This window comes from Ochotona curzoniae, unplaced genomic scaffold (assembly GCF_017591425.1).
Source record: "Ochotona curzoniae isolate NIBS_2020 unplaced genomic scaffold, NIBS_Ocur_1.0 scaffold_4701, whole genome shotgun sequence".
In the NCBI taxonomy this organism is placed as follows: domain Eukaryota; kingdom Metazoa; phylum Chordata; class Mammalia; order Lagomorpha; family Ochotonidae; genus Ochotona; species Ochotona curzoniae.
In genome coordinates, this window is record NW_024467122.1 from 77,787,091 (window position 1) to 77,813,923 (window position 26,833).

General features: G+C 43.0%; 1 protein-coding gene across 1 annotated transcript in view; it reads right to left on the reverse strand.

Annotated features, from left to right (window-relative positions):
- ADAMTSL3 (ADAMTS like 3) overlaps positions 1-26,833 on the reverse strand; it is a 274,961-nt gene that overhangs the window by 18,375 nt on the left and 229,753 nt on the right. Inside the window, exon 25 of the mRNA XM_040968470.1 lies at positions 1,570-1,752. Coding sequence (XP_040824404.1) covers positions 1,570-1,752 — 183 coding nt within the window. The remainder of the gene's footprint in view (positions 1-1,569; positions 1,753-26,833) is intronic.

Genomic DNA, 26,833 nt, shown 5'->3' on the forward strand with positions numbered 1-26,833 from the left:
AATTTCTCTTTCTCTCTCTTGATTTGATGTTCAGGGCACATAATGTACACATCTTGATGGTGGACTAGTTAGGAGGGCAGCTGTCAAGGGTGACATAGTGAACACTGAGTGTGCCATGTGACCACAGGTGTGCCATGTGACCAAGCTTCCATGCTCCATCCCATCAAGTCCAGTGATGCAGGTATGTCATCAAGTCCAGTGATGCAGGTATGTCATTGCCTCACCTTACAGGTGAGGAAACTGAGCCTGACCCCCAGTCACACAGCCAGTGAGCAGTAGAACCATGCTGACTGCACAGCCCCAGGCCTGAACCCTTTATACACACTCATCGTCAGAGTGTCAGTGATACAGGGAGAGACAGAGACCTCTTATCTACTATAGCTGCAATGGCTGGAGCTGGGTTAGGCCAAAAGCCAGGAGCATGAAACTCCATCTGAGCCTCCCCCACAGCTGACAGGGCCCCAAATTCTTGATCCATCAACTGCTGCTTATCAAAAAACTGGATCAAAAATAAATCAGCCAGGACTCTAACTGGCACTCCAGGATGGGATGTGGGCACCAGAAGCGGCAACTTAACCTGCTAAACACAGTGCTCGGCCACCCCAGTTCCAGTATCTGAGACAATCAAGGAGGCTCTTGGGGAAGAGCCACACGGAAGCTGTCTGATGAGTCCTGAGAGCCCATACGAAGAACACTGAAGGGTGACTGCACATGTGGGCTCCAGTTTTATCTATCAGCCTCAGGTCTCTTTATAAATGCATGAGGCTAAGAATTACTGCTTACGGCACTGTATTACATCAAACATCAAAGGAACTAATGCACACCAAAGCACTTTAAGCATGAAACCTATTCTAACTACCCCCTTCTCTTTATGTCTCTGGGCTCCTCTAACTGCCATCCCAGAAAACCATGGAGCATGCTCTTTCAAGTCCAGCAATGGTTTCTAGTGATGCCATGATTCATTCATTCATGAAGTACTGACTTTGACACCTGGCCTTCTGTTTGGTGCTGGGATTTTGAAGGGAAAGTAAGAAAGGACTTCTGATATCTACCTGAGAAACTTCTGGCATGGGACTCACAGCTGGTTCCAAACTCTGGGGTAAAAGAGGAGGGTTATTTATTGAGTTTGAAAACTCTAGCAACTTCAAGTTCAGCCTTGTGAACTTAATCTTTCTGGGAGAGTAGAATACCTAGACACTTCAAAGAGGGGTGTGTGTGTGTGTGTGTATGTGTGTAGAGATATATATCATCATAGAGAAAACTACAAGAGAGAAAGTTTAGGGCCAGCTTAAGAACAAGGGTCAGTCATTAAGCGGTCGTGGAGGCAGGACATGAAAGAACTCAATTGTAGACAGAAATGTTTCCACCCCAGAGCATGTTCTTGAGTAGAGGAGTCGCATTGCCTTCTAAAAGAAGAATGGGTAAGTCAGGATGCTAGCATTACAGTCTTGCAGGCACTGGCAGCAGGGGCTGACACCACACAGCATCCATCTGGTACACCTACTGAGTCCAGGGTCAGCAGCATGCACTCCAGGGGGAGCCCAGGAATGAGAGGAGCCCAACACTCACCCAGCACCTGGAGCACAGACGTCGCCATTGCCTGTCCAAGAGCATTGGTGGCTGTGCAGACGTAGGTTCCTTCATTTTCAAGGGAAACGTTCTGCAACAACAGGGATCCATTGAAAAGCAAGGAAACATTGTCACTCAGAGATCCTCCTCTCTTCAACCAAGTTATAATAGGCTGGGGGGCACCTTGGGAACAAAAACAAATATGACATAGGCAACTCCTTTAAGAACAGGGCCATAGCACCAGGCGACAATCCCACTGAGTATTTTGACCACAATCAGCAAATGTGTTTGATCACATATTTATGGGGAAAATGGCTGTGTCTATTCTGACAGCTCCTCCATGGCAGGGGTGGGGAGGGTGCTGAAGGGCTTACAACTACCGAGTCCATAACTGGTTCGTGTTTGTATGTTGCAGAGTAGGAGCCAAAGGAAATGCTCTGTGTTGGGAAGGAAGAGAAGTTGGAAGGCAGATAGGATAGTAGTTGAAAAAAGGAGTGAACGAAGCTTGAAGTGGGTGCAGGGACAGATGGAGAGAGATTTCCCCTGTGAACTGGGGAAAGAAATTGATACAGATCTTGAAGCTATTTGTTAGGCACAGGCAAGGACAATTCCACATTCAGGAGGAACCAAAACTAATTAGGGGATACAGATTTTGTTCTCCAATGATTCTGCAGATGACAATAGTTTTGAGGCACAAAGAGAAAACTGGAATTTCAAGTCTGGGTTCATGGTCCATCAGATGCAGAGATATAGAGTGCTGGCTAAATGTCATTTTGGTTACATCATCTCGGAGTTTTGACTCTGTGCCTCCTTGGCCCAGGTCAACACACCTTCCAGTGCTTTGACACCTAACTTCTCTCTTACATAATTACCATCCTTTCCAGTGGAAGCATTGGGAAGAGGAAAGTACAAATTCTTGTATCCAGCTTCCTAAAGATCTCAGATATTCCTATTGCCCAGTGGTGGCAAGAATGACTTAGGGATCTTCACATCAAGTAGCTCTTGGGATTTGTATCAGTCCTCAGATATGTAGGAGAGATCCATTCATTCTCCATCCACTGATCTATCCATTTATATATTTAATCAACTCACTTTGAAAATATCTGCTTTCTGGGGGTAGGTTCAGTGGCCTATGATACTAACTATCCAGATGCAACACCAGTTGAAGTCCTGGGTGCTCCACTTCTGATCCAGCTCCCTGCATATGGTCTGGGAAGGCAGTGGAGGATGGCTCAAAGCCTTGGATCCTGCACCTACATGGGAGACCTGGAAGAAACTCTGGGCTTCTTGCTTCAGATCAGCTCAGCTCCAGCCGTTGCGGCTATTTGGGGAGTGAACCAGTGGATGGAGGATCTTTCTCTTTGTCTCACCTTCTCTCGCTGTAAAAATCCACCTTTCAGATAAAACTAAATAAATCTTAAAAAACACAAATATCTACCTTCTATGACCAAAATTCACTTTTTTTTTAAAAAGCTTTCATTTTATTTTAAGGAGAGATAGATGTCTCCCCAATCGATCAGGGTAGATTAGAACATGAGTATTTGCTGAAAGGTCAAAGGAATGGACCAGAGAATGGGTTTCCTAGAAGAACAATGTATCCTATTCCAAAGACACAACAATACGACTTGGATTTTCATTTTGATTTGTTCAGGCCGAATAATGATAATAATAACGAAAAACTGGTTATGTGATAAAATCCTCCTAAATTAAGACATTATAATTTTGGAAACCAGTAATATAGGAAAAGCTCTCCTTAAATACCCATTTTTTGAGAAGAAAAGTACAAATCACTTCCTCCAAGTGTTCTTCATCACTTCATTGGTCTCCACAACACATACACATATGAATGATTAAAAATAATTTCTACAAATTATAAAAATTGAAAATTATTTCCTAGCAAAAGGATAGTCTCTTAAAAGAATGACTAAGAAGTTGTTGTTTTAGGGACTGAACATGCTTAAAACACATTCTTTTTATTTTTAATCACTTAGACATGATGTAAGCACTTTTCTGGGGTACAGTGCAATATTTCAATACCATAAGCTGATTAAATCAGGCAATCAACATTTTCATTTCTTTTTTCCCATTATTATTATTATTTTATGCTACAGTTCCATAGGCTCTGTGGTTTCTTTTACTCCCTCTAGAAATCCCTTCCGCTGCCCACCCCATTGATTTCCCCTATATTATTACTATAACGTAGCTCTTCATGAACAGTCAAGTCCATCATTGTGGACATGGACAATAGCAGAGAGTCCAGCATCCTATTGTCAAGATGTAGTTAACAGTTTCATTAGGAGTCCATCTTTGACCTGGAAGTAGAGATGCATACTGCATTGTATCTTCACATCTGGATATGACAGTCTCCATTACACAGTTACTATACATCCCCTTAAATGAAAAGCCACAAAACAAAATTGGCAACGGGAAGAAAAACAGAAACTTACAACGCCATGAGGTTAAATAACATGCTACTGAATGAGCAACATGACACTGAAAAAATAGAAGAAAATTAAGAACCTTCTTGAGAAAAAATGATGCTTCGCATTTGCCTTTAGTTTTGATGAGTGCTATTCCTCTTCTCTGTCAAGAAAACATTTTAAAGTATCATTTACTGGGCAGGTTTGGCAGAGGTGTATTCTGTGAGCTTTTCTTTACTGAAGAAGAATTTTATTTCATTTTCATAGATAGAGGAAAGCTTTGCTGTGTATGTTATTTTGAGCCAACAATTTTTTCTTTTCAGAATTTGAAATGTGTAGCTCTGTTTTCTTCTGGTATATACTTTCCTGTGAAAGGTCAGCTGTGAGTCTGATTGCCTCTATATGTCAATTGATTTTTTTCACAAGCACATTTCAGGATCTTTTCCTCATGTCCAACTAAAGAGAGCTTGATTATACGGTGTCGTGGTGAAGATCGCTCTTGGTCAATCATGTTGGGAGTTCTGAACCCCTCCTGTAGTCTGTTTCCCAATTCTTCCTCAAGATTAGGGAAATTCTCTTTTATTATTTCATTAAATGCATTTTTAAACCCAGCTTCTCTTTCTGCACCTTCTGGAACTCCCATAACTCTTATATCTGGCCTTTTTAATAGTGTCCCTTAATTATTGAATACTCTTTTAAGCTTGATCCAGCAATGCTTCCAGCTTTTTGATTGTTTCACCATTGTGGCAGGAAATATTTCCCAATTCTGAGATTCTTTCTTCTGTTTCATTCATTTAATTATGGTGACTTTGCACTGAAGTTTTAATTTGCCCTTCATTTCCAATAATTTCGGCCTGATTTTGTTTCAGTATTGCTATTTCCTATGTGACACAGTCCTTAAGTTCCTGCATGTGCTTTTCGTTGTTGATAAGAAGTTTTATAAGAAGTGTTTGACTTTTGTGTTCCCCATTTTCTCGATGTACTTCTCAGTTAACTCTGAGGTTGGCAAAGCCTTTCACTCCTTTTCAGTAATATTTACTGTGCCTCTGTCTCCTCTTTTGCTCTTGGTCATTGTATTTCTGGTTAGCTAATTCTTCTCCTAAGGGCTGGTTTCTAAGCTGTGTCACCCTCAAGTCTACAGTTCAATTTTACTGGTTGAATTTTGTATCCAGTTCTTTGTTTGCAGTCACTTGTGCCACTCCCTCCAGTGAATTTCAGGTCTGGCTTCCTGTGTTAGACTTCCACCATGGTCTCCGTAGCCCCAGCTCCTGACTCACCAGTCTCTGCCTCCTGTGATACTGTGCTGAGGCTGCACCGTTGTCTGTACAACCTTTCTCTCACTTCTGGTTTGAGCAGTTCCCAGGATTAGGGAGACACCAGTGCTACCCAGACCTATTTTGGCCTGAAGGGTGCTGAAGACGGTATTATTTTCCCTGTAGGACCAGTGCAATGCACTGAGCTGGAGTGAGTTTGCTCCCAGCTCAGCACATGCCCAGCTCATTGTAGTCCCTCCAGTGTCACAGCCTTTGTCACACTGTACAAAATGGCACCCGATGTCCCACTGGTGGAGTTCTGGATCTGCTGACCATTAGATTTGGGGGCTACCCAGAGCTGTTTTGAATGGAACCTGTAGGATGCCATGTTGCTGCAATGCATAAAGCCAGAAATGAGTTCACTCCCAGCTTAGAAGATGTGCAGGCCTGTCCCACAGCCTTTACCTCCCTACACAAAATGGTGCCTGATGCGGCTCTGGTGGGGCGTCTGGGTTGTGAAATCCACCCTGTTCCCACACTGCCTGTTTAGGATCTGCTGCTCTGTCTCTGTTCCTGGTTGAATCAAACAGACCATCAGAACAGGCACTTCTTTGTCTGGGTTCACCTCCTGAGCTCCTGCTGAACTCCCCTTCCTACCTGGCTGCTGGTGAAGCTCTGGCCGCTGGTGGGGCTCAGATCGCTGCTTGCTGACTGCCGCTGTGGTATCTGGTTACTGTAACACACCATTGTCTCCACTGCTTTCCCATGTCCGGAAGTCTCCAGGTGCCCCTCTGCCATCAGTCTGTCCTCTCCTATTTCTTGGAATGTGCCCTCTCTGCTTCACACTGGCTAATCATCCTCTGTTTAAACGTGTCCTTACCCTATTCTGCCATCTTGATTCCCCAACATTTTCATTTGTTTGCTCTTACTGTCTAGGTGGGGCCTAGTAGCTCCTCTCTTCCAGGTCTCTGTTTGATGTGTATTACATTACGGTGAGTTCTAGCTCCCACGTTGTGCTGTTGAACACTGGGATGTCTTCCTTCTGCAGGACTGTGCTTTGGCACTCCTTACCCTCCATCCCCCTCTTCCTTTCCTTCCCAGCCTCTAGCAATCACTACATTAAGTTAAGCCTGACTTTCTATGTCTTACTTAGGAGAGGGAATATTTGATATTTGTTTTTCTCTATGATGACGACTTCCTGTTCCATCCATTTGCTACTAACATCAGGAGTTAAACCATTTTTATGACTGAATAATTTGATGCTATGTAAAGTTGTTTTAAAAAGATTTATTTATTTTTATTGAAAAGGCAGATTTTTACAGGGAGAAGGAGAGACCGAGAGGAAAATCTTCTGTCTGATGGTTCACACCCCAAGCAGCTGCAACGGTTGCAGCTGAGCCAATCCAAAGCCAGGAGCCTCTTCTGTGTCTCCCACATGGGCGCAGGGTCCCCAAGCTTTGGGCTGTCCTTGACTGCTTTTCCAGGCCACAAGAGGGAGCTAGATGGGAAATGGAGTCGCCAGGACTTGAAACAGTACCCATTTGGGATCCCAGTGTGTTCAAGGCGAGGACTTTAACCATTACACTATCGCACCATGCTCAGCTATGTAAAATTTTACATTTTCTTTGCTGTTTCACCCACAGAGGGACACCTAGCTTCATTCTCTATGTTGTGGCCATTGTATTTGTGTCACATGGAAGTTGGGAGTGCAAGTTTCTCTTTGATATGCTTATTTCATTTCTGGTGGATTTATATCCAGAAATAGGAGAGTTGGGATATATGGTAGATCTACTTTTATTTTTCTGAGGAACCTGCATATTAGCTATACTAATTTGCATCCCCATCAGCAGTATACAAGGCTATCCTTTTCTCTTCATCTTCATGTTTTATTTTTGGTTATAATTTTTTTCATAACAGCTACTCATACTGGAAAGAAATGTTATCTCAGTGTGGTTGTGATCTACCTTTACTTTTTAAAAAAGTTACTTTAAAGGTAAAAGTTACTTTAAAAAAAGTAATGAGCATATCTGAAAACATGTTACAATTTAGACATCTTTAGCAGTTCCCACTTACCTCCTACAACTAGTTCAGATTCATCTAAGGGCTTTGGCCAGGCCAAACTGGCCACTTGGAGCCTTTTCAGTGGGTAGCATTGCAGGCACAGGAAACAGCACCTGCTTGGGGAATGAGGTAGGATTTCCCACATGGCGACCATGAACCTCACGTGAGCCCACAGATGGAAGTCATGGGTCTTCGACTCTACTTGAACTTTTAAATTTTCATCAGTTATGAATGTAAACCACACACCAAACTAAAGGTATCTTTGTCTTTGTGGCCAATATAAATCTCAGATATTTGCATCTCACATTCTGAAGGTTGACATATCTCAAAATACCTTCCATGCCACCACTTATTTTTACAGTATGGCAGATACAGAACCCATACGCCTTTGAATGAGACACATTAGCAAGGAAGCACACATATTACTAGGTCTCACATGTGGCTTCGTAACATAAGTGGCTTTTTAAAAATAATACAGTATGCCTTCTTCCATACCTTTGAAAATATTATTCTAAGAAGTGCTCCCATGAACCTTATGTCTGGAATTCAGGGCACACTCTGATCAGGTGCATCCAGTTGCTGGTTAGCATCTGTCTGTCAGGTTAATTGACAGTGGACAATGTGCTGTAAAACAGAGTTTCCAGACCGCATATTTCCTACCTTCTCTGGAGCCATTTGAGTTAACTGAAGGCAGGAAACCATCTCTCAAGGCTCTTTGTTGTGCCCATTCAAGTTAACTGACAGTGAGGAAATTGCTCAGAAGGCTCCACATGTGGCCCCTCCTGCCTCCTATTGTGCTAGGTTATGTCAGTTAACTACAGAAAAACTTTGGCTTCCTGCAGCTTCCTTCCTGCTTCCTTTGATTGGAGGATGAGAGCTTAAAACCCCCTGATTTCTGCTGTACCATTCAGTGGCTCCTGGAGTGTAACAGGAGCTGCTGTCACCAAATTTGGGAAATACATTCCTCCTAACAACACCCTACAGTTGGGTCTAGTGTGATATCTCTCTCTCCCTCTCTCTGTGGTGTGATCTCTCTCTCTCTCTCTCTCTCTCTCTCTCTCTGTAACAATTCTTCCTATTTCTGGGTTGCTGGGTGTGGCCCTCTCCTCTTCTCTCCCCACTTTCCCCAGATACAGGAAGGCAAAAGGACACTGGAGGCATTTATCTCATCCACTTTCTCCCATTCTTTGACCCTCCCCTCCCTAATTGGTGGTCCACTTGAGCATGCATCTCTCACAACTATGTAAACATCATCAAAATAAAATTAATACGTAATTAAAAAATAAATTTGAAAAAAGGAAAGGGAGGGAGGAAGGAAGAAGAAAGGGAAGGAAGAAAAGAAGGAGGAAGAAACAACACATAGGAGTGTCACAAACTGCTTGACTTCAGATTTCTTGATAGACATACACAGCAGAACTTATTACCATCAGACCTGCCATATAAGATATACCATAGCACGTTTACACACTAAAAGAAAGAGACACTAAAAAGTAAAAACAGACTGTCAGAAAATTCACTGAGTAGAGAGTCTAGAGGTAAACCCCACATCCACACCCAGCTGATCTTAGACAACAGTGCTAAGACCATGTACTGGAGAAGGGCAAGTCTTTCCACTGATGCTGGGAACACTGGATAAAGACATGAATGAAACTAGACTACATTTTCTGATATATTAGGAAAGAAAAACCCTCTTGAAATGGGTTAAAATCTAAGTGAGCTGAAACCATAACACTATTACAATAAAATACAGAACAAATTCTTTAGAACATTGGAATGGAAAAAGACTTTACAGATAGGATCCCAACAGCACATAAAAAAGCAAAGATAGACTTGGGATTTCATCAAATTGAAAACTTCTGCACTGCAAAGCAAACAATAAACAGTTGCTTAAGATGGGAGAAATTAATTGGAAATCGTGCATCCGAAAGGGATGAAGCTAAAATATTTAAGGAACTCAACTCAATCATAAAGAAAGAACAAACCAATATGAAAATCAGCAACAGCTAAGTAGACATTTTTCAAAGGAAGATGTGATACAATGGGCAATGGGCACATGAGAAAATGGTCAGTATCATCAACTATCAGGGACATGCAAATCAAAACCATAATGTTAGATTACTCCAGTGAGATTATCTACCAGTAAAAAGGCGAAAGATAACAGAAGCTGGCAAGGATGTTGGGAAAAGGGACCGCTTGCATGTGATTGGTGGAAATGTGAATTAGTGCAGCCATTGTGGAAGAAAATATAATAACTCCTCAAAAAACGAAAAATGAAGCTATCAAGTGATCCAGCCATCCCTCCACTGGCTTCTTCTTCAAAGAAATTCAAACCAGTTTGCTGAAGAGACACCCGTCCTCTCTTATTTACCACAGCACTCATCACAATATACAAAAAGCGGAAACTAAGTGCTCACCAGTTGACAAATAGATTAAAAATTTTAGAAAACACGTATAAAACTATTTGAAGCAGTTCTATCCAGGCTGAGAAATACAGGTACTGCATGAGCTCATGTGTATGCGGAATACGGGAAAGTTTTTCTCATTGAAGCTGAGAGTAGAATGGTGGTTTTGGGAGGTTGGGAAGTTGCAGATAGGATAAAGAAGTTCTGGTGTTCTATTGAACAGTAGAGTGACTGTAGACAATCATATATCTATATCTATCTGTTTATTATGTATCTATCTTCTGGCCATGTAATATCATCTATGTCTAAAACTTGATGAGAGAATTTCAAATGTTTTCAGCGTAAAGAATGTTTGACAAGAGAGTTAGGTCTACCCTAAATTGAATATTGACATATTGAGGTATCATGTGGTACCCATTGGGAAACAAAAACAAAAACACCTCAGGACCAAAGTCTTCAGCATTGTCCAACACTCAGGGAATTGGAGCCTAGAAGTGTCGTTCCCCATGCAAACATTTTGAAAGGACTGCGGAGGCCAGAGCAAGGATAGACAGGATGCTTAATCCTATTACTTAGGGTCTTCCCAGCTTACAAATGTTAGCTCTGCTGAAACAGCTATAAAATGTCAGAGACGGTTTAAACTTATTTACTTAACCTCAAAGACAGGCCATTTCCCTCAAGACTTACAGCCCTGAAATGTTCAACAATCTGTTTCCATAATGCTAAAATTGCTTTTGGAAAGCAAATGCTGTGGAAAAGAGTTCAGCTCCGGAGGGGCTGTGAAGTAAGTTCTGCCCAAGCCTTGTACCTCTGGGTATCTTTAACATAGTCAGTGTTTAAAAACAAATTTCCTTCATCCTTGACGGGCCCAGAAGATATTCCACACCGTAAAATCCTTGGCCTGGTCAAATCATTTCAAAATTCTGGTGTGCAAATATATGGTTTTGCTCATTTGGCCAAGTTCCCCAAGCTTACACACACACACACACACACACACACACACACACACACACACACACACTATTGCTTTTTAAAAAATAGGTATGACAAATTAAGGTTTGAAATAGCATTAATCACCTCCAGGGAACTGGGAAGAAGAATGTCGCCAATTTATAAAACAAGAGGCAGAGAGAAGACAGTGTGGACAAACCACAGAAGGGGTTGTCACTAACCAAGAATGGAGAAAATATCTCAAAACTATAGAGAGCAATGTACTCATCTCAACTGCAGGATTCCTCTGCATAGCGCAGTAAATTCTGGAAGGAATGCTCATCTCCCAAACTAACTTTTGCTCTTCTTGGCAATGGGTTTATCTGTGCTTTTTGGGAACCATCCATCAACAAGAACTGTCTCATGCTGTTACGCCTTTAACCATCTACAGAATTCTCTTCAATCGCTGTTGAAGTACTTTCTCTTCTCAACTAAAATGGTATTAACAAATTGGCATCACCAATTCCCAAGCAACTTATTCAGGGATTTAGAAACCATCTGGTTCACAGTGTCCATTCCCCATGTCCAGAATTAAAGTTTTTGTCCCAAATTTTTAAAAATGTGTGTCAACAAGTCCTCCATTTGGCAGGATCATCACTGTCCCAGGTAACCAAGGGCTTCTGCTGTGCTTGGGGTTGAGCAGTTCTCCTTAATGCTTCCAGTCATAACTCAGGAGTGCTGTCCATTTCACTGCTGGACATTGCCCTCCAGGCCGGAAGGTGTCCAGGAAAGCACTCCACTTATTATCTCAAAATCAAAACCCTCCAGTGATACCTTGAAGAATTAAGACCCACACTCCAGAGCTGGTTGCAAACCACATATGGTGATGTATGCTCTGCTATGCAGTGGTACAAACCAATGACTCCATTAGACAGGTTGGGGGAAACTGTTAAACAATTGCTCTAAGTTTGGGACATGGTCTGTATACACGATGAAATATCAGTCAACAAGCAAAAAAGAAAGAGGTGTTTTCATTTGCAGCAAAATGTATTGAACTAGAAGTCAGTGAAGGAAGTGAGATACAGAAAGACAGTTGCTCCAGCCTTACTACGTGTCAAAGTTAAAACCAAGTGGGTCTGAATGCAGAAGAGGGATTACTAAAGCCTTAGAATGGCAGGGAGAGGGAGGATTAAGGTAGGTTGCATGAGAGACAGCAAGACACAGATGGAAGGAGTTAACTTCTGGTGCTCTACTGAATACTGGAGCCACTACTGTTCCCAATAACCTAGTGTCTATCTCATAAATAACCGGAAGACGTGAGATGGAAGAGTCCAAACATGGAGGAATGACAAGGAGGAATGACAAGGAGATTGAAATGTGAATCAGCTTGATTTGATCAGGACACACTGTATACACATACTGAAGAATCATATTGCATTCCAGGCATCTTTACAATGACCTGTTTTCATGATTTTCTTAATGTTTAAGGAAATGAGAGTGCTAATTACCCTGATTTTATTTTTACACAGTATCTACATAAATGGAAAAATAACATTTATCCCACAAAAATGTACAAGAAACAGGAGGCAAACTTGGACATTTCTAATATCCTTTCTGATAAATCAGTTTGGGAACTCTTATATTGGGACATAAATGAACTAACAGCCAATATCTGTTTCTTCAAAGGTATGGCTATCCTGGGACTGGCACAGTGACATAGCAAGCTAAACCTCCACCTGCAGAACCGGCATCCCATATGGGTAGTGATTTAAGTCCTGGCGCCTACACTTCTGATCCAGCTTCCTGCTTATGGCCCGTTAAAGCAGCAGGACATAGTCCAAGACCCCAGGCCCCTGCACCTTTTTGGGAGACCTAGAAGAGGCTCCCAGCTTTTGGCTTCAGATCAGCCCAGTTCTTGCCATTTGGGGAGTGAGTCACTGGATAGAAGATCTCTCTCTTTCTCTGTTTTTCCTTCTCTTTCAGTAACTCTGACTTTTAAGTAAAAATAAATAAATCTTTTGGGGGAAATGTTATGATTATCCTACACATAACCAAAGAACTAAACTAACTAAACTAACTATTCTGAACTAAAAGAATCAAGTGGGATACAACATACTACTACCTGATGCTAAAATACATTCCATGGGATTGGTGCTGTGATGTAGCAGGCTAAACTGTTGCTTGTGATTCAAGCATCCCATGATCGAATGTGAGGCTAAGTCCCAGATGTTCCACTTCTGATCCAGCTTAAGGAGTCCAGGATGGAATTTCTGGCTTCTGGGTCAGCCTCAGCTGTTGCAGCAGTTTAATAAATGAGCCAATGTTTAGAAGGTGGATCTCTCTGTCCCTTGCCCGCCCCCCTTTCTTCTTCTGTGTTTCAAATAAATAAATCTTAAACATATAAAACCAAGCTTTTACAAAGTTACAATAAACAAAACAGCATTATATTGGTAATGAAAGCAGACCCCCTCCGCCACGTAAGAAAAAATCAACTGAAAATGGATTAAGGACCTGAATATGAGCCATGAAATTTCAAAACTCTTAAAAGAAAACATGGGGAAAACACCAGGACATTGGAATGAGCAAGGATTTTCTGGATCAGACCCCAGCGGCACAGGAAACATAAGCAAAAATAGACAAATGGTAATTTCAATTAAGATTTTGTGTAGCCAAGGAAATGACAGAGTGAAGACAACCTACAGAATGGGAGAAGACATTTGCAAATTCTACATTTGACAAGGAGTTAACATCTAGAATGTATAAAGAATTCAAGCCACTCAAAAGCAAGAAAACCAAATAATGCAATAAAATTGTGGAGTAGATCTAAGCCTGAAGTTTTTTTTTTATTTTTAAAGATTTATTTATTTTTATTGGAAAGGCAGATTCTCAGAGAGAAGGAGAGAGAGACAGAGACAGAGATCTTCTGTCTGCTGCTTCACTCCCCAAGTGGTCCTAACAGCTGGAACTGAGCTGATCTGAATCCAGGAACCAGGAGCTTCTCCTGGGTCTCCCACGCAGGTTCAGGATCTAAGGACTCAGGCCATCCTCTACCGCTTTCCCAGGCCACAGGCAAAAGCACAATGAGGTATCACCTCACTCCAGTAATACTGGCTATTAACAAAAAGACAAAAGATAGCAAATGTTGATAAGGATGTGAAGAAAAGGCAATGCTTGAGAAAAAAAAAATGCGAATGTCAGCACAAGCATTATGGAAAACAGTATGGAGTTTCCTCAAAAAAACAAAAAAACCACCATGTGATCCAGAAAATCATCCATAGGCAACGACATCCACCTGCTAAAGAGACACCCATGCACCCATGTTATTTGCAGCACTATTCACAATAGCCAAGAAATGAGGACAACCCTGGGGTCTGTCCTCAACGAATAAAGCAAACAAGGTCCAGGCACACAACAGAATATTACTCAGGCATCAGGAAAGATGGAGTCATGTCATTTGCTGCCACATGGTTGTAACTGCAAGTTCCTACGTTTAAATGAAATAAGCCAAATGCAGAAAGCATCTGCTCTCATAGATGTAGTCAGGTTAAAATACAGGTGCTTCTCATAGAAATGGAAAAATGTGGTTACCAGAGCCTGGGGAGGGAAACAGGGAAGGAGGGAATGGGTTGATGGATAAACAGGCTACAGCCAGAGAGGAGCAAGACATTCTGGATTTCTGGTGCACTGTAAGGCGACTGCATAAGACTGATGTCCTGCCTACTTCTCTAATTGAGAAAAGACTTCAAGAAATATAGATGTATATTTGGGAGGGAGTAATGGCTACAGTTGAAACAGTTTATTTGGCAAATCATGTGCGTGACCTTGCAGCTAGTCCCACTTGTGTGGCTTCTAGACCCTGGAGGACTGAGCTTGGGCTGTTTGTGGGGGGCATCTCAAAGCTGTTTCCTCTTTCCTCTTTGCTTTTTGGTCTTCTGGGGATCCCTTCTCATGCAGATCTGTTTCTTTAGCTCTGTAACTTCTATTGTTCTCTAAGGAGAAACACACCAGGCTCTCTGCCACTTATGGACCACATTGCAAACAGCAGCTTCTCCCCCACAAGGTCCCAGGGATCTTGCTGTTCTCCAAACATCCCATACAAGGTGCAACATTCAGGTGTTCCATGTGTTCTTTTCTTTTAGCATCTGGAAAATTCCTATCCACCTTCGAAATTGCTTCCTGACCTTCTCAGACACTGAGAGCTGATTCCACACTCTGAAGTCTTGAGAGGTGGCACACTTGGGCCCATCTTCAGAATGAGTCAGAGCGTAGGTCTGAGTCTTGCCAAGTTCACTCCTGGCTACCCTCACTGGTCTCTGAGAAAGTGTCTCATTGGGAGGCTACATTTGTTCTTTGTTTTTTCCCCCCTCTCTCATTTTACAACACTCTGCTTCCAACCGTTTTTGTAGACACAGAGACCTGGGGTATGGTAGCATTATGATACATGTACACAGATTGGAATGATCAAATTAGAATCATTGCCATACCCACCGCATCAAACGCATATCATTTCTTTGTGATGAGGATATCAAAACTCCTCTCCCAAGCTATGCTGAAAAATCAGAGGCATTATTACTAACTGTTGCACCGTGCTGTGCAATTGGATGTTGGGACTCACTTTGCCTGTCTCAGCAGTAATTTTGTACCCCAACATAACTTCTGAGTTAATTCCCAGGGACCTCTTTGGCCCCATTTACTGGCTAAAGTTACAGTTCTCAACCTTGGCTGCAGGGGAGCCTGAGAAAGCCACCACAGTGTAGATGAATTAAATCACAATCTCTTGGGGGGGGGGTGAGAGGGATGGGAAGTAACATGAGGAAGCTTTGATGATGTTTGAGCCTGAAACTGGCATTTTGCATCCTAAGAGAATAATCTGGCTGTGTTACACAACAGCCCTAAGAAGTAATTAATCAGTTTTGCATGGTCCAGTACCCCAGGGGGAATAAATAAATGAAAAGGCAGGAGAAGGTGATGGGCCAGGGAGGATGTGAGTGGAGCTACTGAAGTTGTTACAGAGCCTGCGGGACTGTCTCCTCCCTCACTGTGGTCCTGGCTGCCTTTCTTGGACCTTTCTCAGAACCCTGCCAGCTTCTTCGCTTGTGGAGATTGAATTCCAATGCAATTTCCTCTCTCCTGGGCTCCATCTCGTGTGAATCTTTTTCTCATTCCCTCCCTGCTCCCTCCATGCAAGTCAGAGCAGCAGGAGTCAACTAATGGATCATCCAAAGGCTTGTGGCAAATTCTGTTTACATAACAGACGCTAGTCCAGCTTTTCCCAGCTGCCTCATGGCTCTCCCAACATGTAGAGCTAAAAGCCCGAGGACCCTGGAAGGCAGAGAGCAAGCAGGGAACCTTTTTCACAATCTAAGCACATTTAATGGGTTTGAAGGGTTTAACACCCTTTTACTGCCCAGTTAGAAGTCTCTCAATTGCTGATTAGACAAACTCATACAGGTGCGGGGAACCCCCAGCCAAACCCAACACTGACTCCGGCCTGCACAGTAACCCTAAGGAGCTGGGGCACCCAGGCCAGGCAGGAGGCACTTCTTAGAGACACATGAAATGCAGGAGGCTCCTTTATCCAGAGAGGGAACAGCTGCAACCATGAGTTGCAGGCTCAACAAGATAGAGCCCGGCGTTGTTTTGCTATGTGAAAACTTAGGTGGGAGTGGTAGGGTGGCCAGTAGTCAAGAGCCTTACCTTTCCACACTAGAGTACCCGTGGCTGACTCCCGGTGCTGGTTCAACTCCACCTCCTCCTAATCCTGCAGACCCTTGGGGGGCAGCAGTGATGGTGACTGGGACCCTTGCTCCCTTGTGGGGACCCTGGATTGTGTTCCCAGCTCTTGCCTCTGGCCTGAGACAGTCTGGACTGGATCCTAGCAACTGTGGTCTGGATGCTTTGAGACCCTCAGTATGTAGGAACGTACAACCCTGAGCATGGGTTTCATGCAGTAGTTCTTACATTTAAGAGCTGCTCAGATAGCGTTGCATATCCAACAGGGCTTATTCTAGATTTTCTTTCTATTCCATAGCTGTATAGTGACCCTGCTGTTCCAAAGAGGGAAGCTGAGACTGAGCAAAGGGGAAAATAAAATGCTTTCTCCAAGAGCATTCAGAAGACAGCTTGTGGATCGTCAAAGAACAAACAGGTGGTGATATGGCAAATGAGTCTTTCTGACCTTTAAAACCCACAATCCAAATGAGTGCAATCCAAAATTTGGGCAACATGAAGGGTTGAGTGGGTAACCAGAGACAGTCATGGCCAGATGGGCCATGTTTTGGTCCCACTGCTGCAGTGACAGTGGCTGTACATGTCCAGGAGGGGCCTCTAGCAGTCTGGGCCCTGACTGATCCAGCGGGCCAAAAGCCCCAGACAAGGTTTGAAGGGGATTTATTGCCTCTCCCCAAACCTCTGGTCCTTATGCCCAAGCACTTCCCAGGTTCTGTGCCGGAAGATCCCCCTGTGCTTTCACCGCCCATTCGTCTGATTCAAACCGCAAGTCTCCCTCTTTGTTCAGCTTCTCTGGAGTCCCCTTTCACACTGCTCAGGTACAGGAAACCAGGACAAGCTCTGCAACTATTGAGCCTGCTTCCTTAGCAGCAAGGCAAATACCACCACCACTTCAGAGGTGGGCTCAAGCTGAGTCATATTAGGTGGCACAGGGGATCGCTGTCTTCGATGATGTGTTTTGATGGTTCTTTAATGGTTTGCTTCTGAGAGACTGCCTTTCAATGCACAATCTTCAGTTCTTTGCAACAAAGCTACCTGCCATCTGCCAATAACCCAGTCCCCACCTACAGGCACTTGTATCCCAGGCCCTTGTGATTAATGCCACCTCCATTGATGGATGTTGGATGTGTCTGCTTTCTCTCCTGGATAAATCAGGGGCATAGGACCTCTATAGACTGAGTGACTGGCAGGTTTGAAGCCCAACAATGCAACTGATGACCACCAATGCCATTTGGCTGAGTTTAACCTGTGGTTTCCTGCAGTTTTCTTTCCTCTTAAATTTTCCATGCACACAGAAGGCAGAATGCTCTCTGTCAAACAGACTGGCTCACAAAGTTACCCTGATTAAAACTCCTGTCTCCTCACTGCCAGTAAAATGAGGTCCAAGGGCTTTCAAACAAGACATGAAAAGCCCTTCACAATCTGGTCCCAGCTGATAGTTCCAAACCACCTCTTCCCAGACCCCACTTAATCCTTTGTTCTAAGTCACAGGGATCTGCTTGTGGTTTTGTCAAGAAGCCAGGCATTCTTGCGTTTCTAAGCCTTTGCAATTATGCAGCCTTGATTAAAATGCCCTTCCTGCTGGCTGCATGTGACACAGTGACTGCTCGTCGCCTCTTTGAGCCTCTAACTCCTTAGAAGCCAAGCAACGCTCTGCTGCACGCTGCCAGGACACTTGATTAACACTTCCTGCCATTGCATTTGTGACACTGCCATAATTCCTCAGCCTTTAACACTGCAGAAGCTCGGCCCTTTGGTTTCTTTATGTTAAAGAACTGCAGTAGATGCCGGCTGCCCGGGGCCCAGAGAGGAATGGGATTTTTAGCCCTCTGATAGCTTCACTGACTGTAGAACAGAGAGGACACGGATGGGAAGAGGGGATAGCCTTTTTGAACAAGGACAGATGTCTTGAACACACCTTTTACAAAACCATTTTAATTCAAGGATTGTAAATGTTTATAGCTACAATACGGGAGACAGGATATATTTCCACAATCACAGATTACAGAGTCAGCTTTAGCTGACCACATGGTTAAAGGCACCAAACACTCAATTCCTAGCACAGGAACAGACCTTGGGTTTACTACGGAAGTCTACTGGCAATGATACACGCAATTCTGCAGGCTAATGTGTTATTATGACAGATGGCTTCTTTTTCCCTCTTTTAATTGGTCAAAGGGGCTTGTGAGAATCACTGCCCCGGAATTCTGCCCTGTGTGCTGGTGGAGGGGAGGGAGGTGTCGAAGTGATGAGACTACATGTAGGAACTTGACTATATCATCAGGCGGTACCACAACTCTGTTCTCACGATCCTGCACCGGAAGGAAAATTATTAAACTCAAAGAAGAAAGCTAATAACTCAGCCAGATCATCACCAAGATTCCCAGGCCTTTTACACTGGAAAAAAAAATGCTGATTAAGAAAATCAACTGACTACCATCCTGCTGATGTGAAATGCCTTCTCTGCCCCCATTAAAAAAAAAAAAAGATTTATTTACTTTTATCTGAGAGGCAGATGTACACAGAGAGAAAGAGAGTGTGAGAGCGCTTCCATCTTCTGGTTGTTCCCCAGATGGCCATAACGGCCGGAGCTGAGTCAACCTGAAGCCAGGAACCAGGAGCTTCTCCAAGGGGATGAAGGGTTGAATAATTCTCTGCTGCTTTCTCAGGCCATAGGCAGGGAGCTGGATCAGAAGTGAGGCAGCTGGGACATGTACCAATGGCAGCATTGCCGGAGGATTAGCCTGTTAAGGCGCCATGCCAGTACCATCTCTGCCTCCATGTAGCGTCCCAAGCAGCTCTGTGCCCTGAATATCCATATCTACTACCTGAGTTTATAAACCCTATAGGGAGTAACTTCTACCTACTCTACTCTCCTGCCCCATTTTTTCCCATCCACAGGTAGCGCAAAATCAAAAACCCTAGGAGAGGGGTTGTATGGTGCAGCAAGTTAAGCAGCTGCTTGTGATTCTTGCATCCCTAAGAACGCTGGCTCTGGTCTCAGCTGTTTTGCTTCTGATTCAGCTCTCTTGCTAAAGCACCTGGGAAGTCCTAGGTGAAGGCCTAAGTTTTTGGTTCCTGCCACCCACATGGGAAACCAGAATGGAGTTTCTGTTTCCTGACTTTGACCTGACCCAGACTTGGCTGGTGTGACCACTTGGGGAATGAACTAGTGCGTGGATGCTGTCTCTCCATGTTTTAAATAAAAGAATAACTCTTAAAAATTTTAGGGTTAGGCCCAGCATGACAGCTCAATGGCTAAATTCTCACCTTGCCTTGCATGCGCCAGGATCCCATATAGGTAACTAGTTTGTGTCCCAGCAGCTCTACTTCCCATCCAGCTCCCTGCTTGTGGCCTGGGAAAGCAGTCAAGAATGGCCTAAAGCCTAGGCACCCAGTACCAACTTGGGAGACCCAGAAAAAGGTTCTGGCTCCTGGCTTCAGTTTGGCTCAGCTCCAGCCACTGTGGTCATTTAGGGAATGAACCAGTGGATAGAGGATCTTTCTCTCTGACTCTCCTTCTCTCTGTAAAATCTGCCTTTCTAATAAAAATAAATGTATCCTTTTAAAAAAGGGGTGAAAGACTTAAACCATAGTATAGGAAGGCTTAGACTTTCCGAAAAGCAATTTTATGAACATGGATATAAAGGCATTTCACACCTCATCCAGTTACAGAGTTTTGATAAGAGTTTTGATAGCTCCCTTGCCCTAGTAAATCTGATGTCTGACCCTTCATTTTTTGTAAAAATAATCCAAAAGGACATAAAAGCTACATGTATAAAAATGTTTCTTAATGGTGCTATATGAAATTATAGAGAAGTATAAACAGTTGAGGATAAATGGTACAAATAGCTTGAGTTTCCAAAATTAAAGGAATGGATTACTTATATTCTACATTCACCCAATGATATAATGGTGCAGTCATTAACATATATATACACATCTATACCTATATATACTTATATATAATATATATATATATAATTTTTACTAATACAAGAAAACTGTGACTGACAGAAAGGATTTTAGCAATACAGCAAAACTAAAATAATGATCATAACTTCATGATGCAATTGTTCCCCCTTATTAATATACAGGTACACTAAAGAGTGGAAAATGGAACTAAAAGATAACTTTGGAGCAGGTGTTTGACCTGACAGTTAAGACATGGCCTGGTCTGCTCAGATTCCATAATGCACTGCCTAGGTTTGAGTTCTGGATCCATTTCCATTTCAGTATTTCATAAAGGTATATCTGAAATGCAGAGGGTGATGTCTTAATGGTTGAGTCCCTTTTGCTCACTTGGGAGCCCTGGCTTTTAGCTACAGCCTGCCCCAGACTTGGCTCTCATGGACATTTTTAGGGGAATGAATAAATAGGTGCTGGCTCTCTTCAGTCTGTATGGTTGGTTCTCTGCCTCTTAGGTAAATAGATGAAAAAAAAAAATAAAAGGAAGAAGAAAACACAATGCAATTCAATTCAAGCAAAGATAACTTCATCTTGATGTAAATTTTTTAAATCCATGCAAATGAGGGATGTTTAAAAATCCATGAAAAAGGCATGGATAAAAAAGTTGAAATGCAATCAACTTATCTTTTAATCTCATTTCTCACACACTTTTTGAAGTACTTTCATACTTCTGTATGAATTTTAACCACCTTGGCTTCGTTTGCAAAGCATGAGGTCAGCACTCAGTGCATTTTTAAGTGTGCCCCTACGCTTAACTCCTCAGGTTTTATTGCAACCAGATCTTACCTGATTGTCCCGAGGGGAATATCTTGCTGTGTTTTTCCTTCATCCCTTTTTGAAGGCCAGAGTGAGCCTGCTCAGTGCTGGCAAACAGGGGACAATGGCTGGCATTTCAATGTCTAGAAAAATCTGTGTCTTCTGAGATCTCAGGCGCATGACTAAGACTCAAACCACTTCCACTGAAAGCTGCTCACATCTCAAGTCATCCTTGTACTTGTTTTATTTGCATTAGTTTGTTTTGTTTTAAACTTCACCTTTCGACTAAATGGAAGACCTCTTCTCTCTTGTTTTCCCAAAGCTGTATGTTCTGGTTTCATTGAATCACAGATGCTGACATTTTCTGGTTCCTTTAAAAAAATTAGAACCTTAGCTTCCAAGTCATGATAAGGGATTATTGGGTTTTTCATGGGTTGGTATTCCAGTGCCACGTAGTTCATTTCTCGAGGACATTGTTTCTGTTTATTTTCTGAGATTTTTTTTCCCCCTTCTCAGATTTCTTCTTTACTTTTCCTCTGGATTGGGGAAGAATTGTTAGTGTGGAGTTCTAAGTTCTGACTGGCCAGCTAGTTTAGCTTAAGCAGTTTCCCTACCTCTACTGCCATTTCTGTTCTAGATTTCTCCAATGGAACAGGGTTCCAGGATAGAATTCTAGGATGGGAGGAGAGTCTTGCTGGTCACTGCATGAGAGCCCCTCACCATGCAGCAGAAAACCAAGGGCCAAGGAGACTCAGTCAGAGGCTCCAGGTCTCAGAGCAATGTAGAAGCAGCAACATGTATCAATATTTTAAAATAGCTTATTCGAATATAAATCACATACCAGAAAACTGTAGACCTTTCACAGTGCACAACTCAAGAATCCTAATATATTCAGGGTCCTGCAACCGTTGCTATTAATGCATATTTTATTTTATGATATTTACTTTTTGTATCTTCTCTTCCCAAATCACAAGGATATATCTTGTGCCTCACTTAAAAGTACTTTTAAACAGCTACTTGAAATATCTTAAATTTATTTTCATCTACTTGAAAGTGGGACAAGGTGAGCAGAGTAAGAAAGAGAGAAAGAGGAAAAAATTTCAATTTGCTGGTTCATTCTCCAAGTGCTTATAAGAATCAGGGCTGGGACAGGCTAAAGCCAGGAACCCAGAACTCCATTCAGGTCCTCTATGGGTGTCGGGGCCACAGGTGCTTGTTCCTCCTTCTGCTGCCTCTCAGCACACGGGAGCAGAGGCCTGGATTGGAAGTCATGTAGCAGGGACTCAAACTGGCACTCTGCTGTGGGATTTGAGGGTCCCAAGATACAATCTAACCTGAAGCACCACAATGCCCTGACACAAACTTAAAAGTTATATTTTCCATCTATAAGCTGTTAGACCAGTTATCTATTGATTTTGATTTTTGATATGTTGGTAGTGATTTAATTTTAAAATTTTCAGTACCAACTATTTCATCACCATTTACATTTCTTTTCATTCTACCACTTAATTTTCATCTGTGTTAGAATCTGCTCTGGGCTCTAGATTCCATTCCATGTATCTGTTCCTTTACCAATCCTGACTCTGGTAACTGCTCCAGCTTTGTAAAGCTCTTTGTGTTTAATGGAGCCAATCCTGCCCCTGCTGTAATTCTTCATAAATGCTTGGGCATTTCCCTAGGCCTTGACCTTTCATATTAGTCACAGAATCAGCTTGTGAAATTCCAGTAATACTATGGAGCTTCTTCTAAACATTGAAATTATCTTGTTTTCACAGATGGAACACTTTGTATATTTTCTTACTTTTCAATGCAGATAAATGTCTATGAAAAAGGAAAAGACTTTTTAAAAATTTCTACATTTCTATTTTCTTTTCAAAATGGTTTTATTTCATTGACTAGTCATTTTAGAGCAGAGTGGAAAAAGGACATCTTGTCTTTTATCCTTGTTTAAGGGGAATGTTGTAAAGTTTCAACATTAAATTTAGTAATTTATTTTGCAGATTTTTGTTTATTTTGGAGAGAAATAAATAGAGATACAGAGATAGATTTTTCCACCCACTGGTTCACTTCCCCAAACCCTGCAACAGTTAGTGTTGGGCCAGGCTGAAGCCAGCAGCCAAACTCAGTCTGAGTCTCTTACAACGTAGCAGGGACCCAAGCACTAGAACCACTATGTGCTGCCTCCAAGGGTGCATGTTAGCAGGAAGCTGGAACACGAAGCCTAACCAGGACCTAAAGGAGGTTCTGTGAGGTGGGATGCGGATGTCCCAAGCAGCAGCTTAAGTAGCACTGCAAGCACCTGCCCTGCTGTGTTCTCCGCACATGTGTCCTCCACCTACCAGCTGCCTGGTAGGATATCATGCTCCACCCACAGATGCCTGGACCAAGACTCTGCAGCTCACATCATAGTATGCTTTCATTCTTCAACTTAGTTGTAATTTTGAAACTTCTCCAACTCTTCCAGGTTGCTTCACATTGCTTTAATGAGGAGCTGTCCGGGGTACCTTGTGTTTAAAAAATTGCATACTTTGGGGCTGGTGCTGTAGCTCAACAGCCAAATCTTTACCTTCAAGTACTGGGATCCCATATACGCATTGCTTCATGTCCTGGGCTGCTCCATTTCCCAGCCAGGGAAAGCAGTAGAGGATGGCCCAAGGCCTTGGGACCCTGCACCCACATGGGAGACCCAGAAGAATCCTGGCTCTTGGTTTCAGATTGGCTCAGCTCTGGACATTCAAGTAGTGAACTAGTGGATGGAAGATCTTTCCCTCTCTATCTCTTCTTCTCTCTGTAAACTCTGCCTTTTCAATAAATAAAAAAAATCTTTAGGGCCCGGCACGATAGTGTAGTGGTTAAGGTCCTCGCCTTGAACACACTGGCATCCCATATGGGTGCCGGTTCTAATCCTGGCGGCCCTGCTTCCCATCCAGCTCCCTGCTAGACCCTGCCTTTGGGACCCTGCACCCGCATGGGAGACCCAGAAGAGGCTCCTGGCTTCGGGTTGGCTCAGCTCCGGCTGTTGCGGCTGCTTGGGGAGTGAATCATTGGACAGGAGATCCTCCTCTCTGCCTCTCCTCTCTGTATATCCACCTTTCCAATAAAAATAAATAAATCTTAAAAAAAATCTTTAAAAAAAGAAATTTTGGGTGGGCTGGGTGGCAGATGGCTTTGCCAGTGCCATTTATTTGGGAGTTAGCATCTTCCATAGTCACCCTCATTTGGTGACAGATTCATATGTGTGTGTGTGTGTGTGTGTGTGTGTGTGTGTGTGTGTGTGTGTGTGTGTGACAGATTGTTAGAGTCTGAAGAGGAGCCTGACATCTCCAGAACCAGGAACTCTCAAGAGGTACATCTCTGAGGAGCATACGGAATAAAGAAAAAAACCAATGCAGAACACACACGGAACAGAAAAGGGAAGGGTACATTTGTGGTCTAACTATGCATTAGCATGAGCAAATGCAAACCATGGAGCTATTGATATTCATGGGTGATTTTCCTCATTGGAGCTTTTTTTTCATTACCTGAAGGTGCCTGAATGGGTGTGCTTCAGCCCTCGACCCCAGCCATTCTTAGGGTAAACCTTTTTTGTTTAAGGGCAAAATAAGTAACTCTTACAACTTAGAGCATTTAATCCTCAGAGAAAGATTTTCAGGTTCTGTTAACATAGCTCTTAAAGATATCCCTCAAAAGGGATCATCATTAATGCTCTCAACACCAGTTGAATGAAACATTTGGCTGTTAAAACGGAAACAGAAATGTGTCTAAAAGCTATGGATGTGTGCTAAAAAAAGTTTCTAATAACTAGCAGGAAGTACTTTAAGGGTGACTTCATCATAAGCATATATGTCACTGATTTGCAAAAATTCCAATGTGCAATATAAAGATACTCTGTAAGGCAGTTTTAAATTTTGTGGCTAAGGCGCCCACCTCCCACATCAGACTGGGTTACACACCCACCTCTGGCTCCTGACTGTGGTTTCCTGCGAATGCCAATCCTGGGAGGCCCAGTGGACGAATCAAGCCATTGGGTCCCTGTCACTCCCATGGGAGGCTTGGATCGACTTTCTGGCTTCTGGATTTGCCCAGCCCCAGTTATTGCAGGCACTCAGGAGTGAACCAGTCTAGAGGAGCTCCTTCTTGTCTATCTCATTTCTCCCTCTGTCTCTCAAAGAAATAAGGAAACATGTTTTTTAAAACAGAAATTGTGTGTTCATACCCTTGTCTATAAAACAAGGGACCGGACAAGATGGCAAACGATGCCCCTTCTTTCATGAATATAGTACAGTTCCTGCTGCAGAGGTCACAGTGAGAAAGATGCATGGCTTGCTAATGCTCACATGCCAGCAGGGACAGAATTCTCTGTAAAATTCCAGCCTTCTGATCCTTTGTCAGCTTCTCCACCTGTCCACCGAAGGCTAAGTTAGCTCATCAGAAGCACTGTAAGCTCAGTATAAGGTTGTTCAAGCAGCGCAGAAATAAAACAACATGAAGTAATTAAGCAAACAAACAAAAGCCTTCAAGGAGTTGGGTTCCTGATGCCCATGTGGGAGATCTGGACTGAGTCCACAGTGGACGTTGTCAGACCAAGAAAGTCAGAATGGGATAATTCCCCAGTCAGAGTGGAGGATGGAGGCAGAGTATGCGGGGTTCTTCATTGCTGGCCTTTGGGAAGGAGGAAGCTGGGCCCTGGGCCCGTGACATGGCCATGCAGGGCAGGGGGGCACTGCTGGCATCCTGCGGGTTGGGAGAAGGCCCAGGCTGTGCTTGGGCTTGTTGGGCTTCGATGAGAAAACGAAGCCAAGACAGGTTTCTCAGATGTTGCCAGAGGCTTTTCCCACTCTGTGTCTACCCACCCCAACCCCAACTTGAGAGCAAATAAAACATCCTAATCCTTCCCACTGCTCCTTTTCCAAGAGCCAGTCTTCAAATATTTTTGAAAATGTTTGAAAAATGGCACATCACTCTCTACATCATTGGGGGAACATCTGCAGGATTAGTAACGGAGGAAGAAGGCTGGGATGAGAGGTACTAAGTTATGGTAACAAGTTCTGGGGCTAAAGATAATGGTAACATACTATATAATTTTCTTAAAGAAATAAAACAAAGAACCAGAGAGAGGAATGCTTGAAGGGTTTCCACTCCATAGAAGTGATAAATGTTTGAGCGGACAGATACATAGACTCTGAAATAGACATTACACATTAACACAAACATAAAAAAATCACACGGTACCCCATAAATGTGTACCGCTTTTATGTGTTGTTTTAAAAAAAGCAAGTGGGCGTTTCTCCTAATAAAAGCCAAAGCTGCATTTCAGAATCCTCTGCAGGTGTGGGGCCATGGGAACTTTACATATCTGTGGCTTGGCACTGCTCTGTTCTGCTTCTCATTTTGCTGTGGTCATTCTTCCCTAATCGCAGGTGTATTTTGCCAGAGAACTCACATACTTGTGGGTGGAGTCAGTTGGGAGCCTGAAGCGATTTTTTTAATGGCATAAGCCAAACACTCCGGGGATGAAAAAAAAAATAATAGTTTGAGGGTAGGCAAATTTCTCTACTGTTTATGGAAGTTAGAAACATGGAAAATAACTGATCATGATGGAGGAAAAGGAACCTAAAAACTGCACTGCTGCCCCCAGGAGCAGCATGGAAGCCTCCACCAGGCACCCTCTGCTGTCTGGGTCTCAGCCTAGGCAAGATGCATTCAAAGGGGCTGCTACCACAGACATTGCATTAGAATTTGG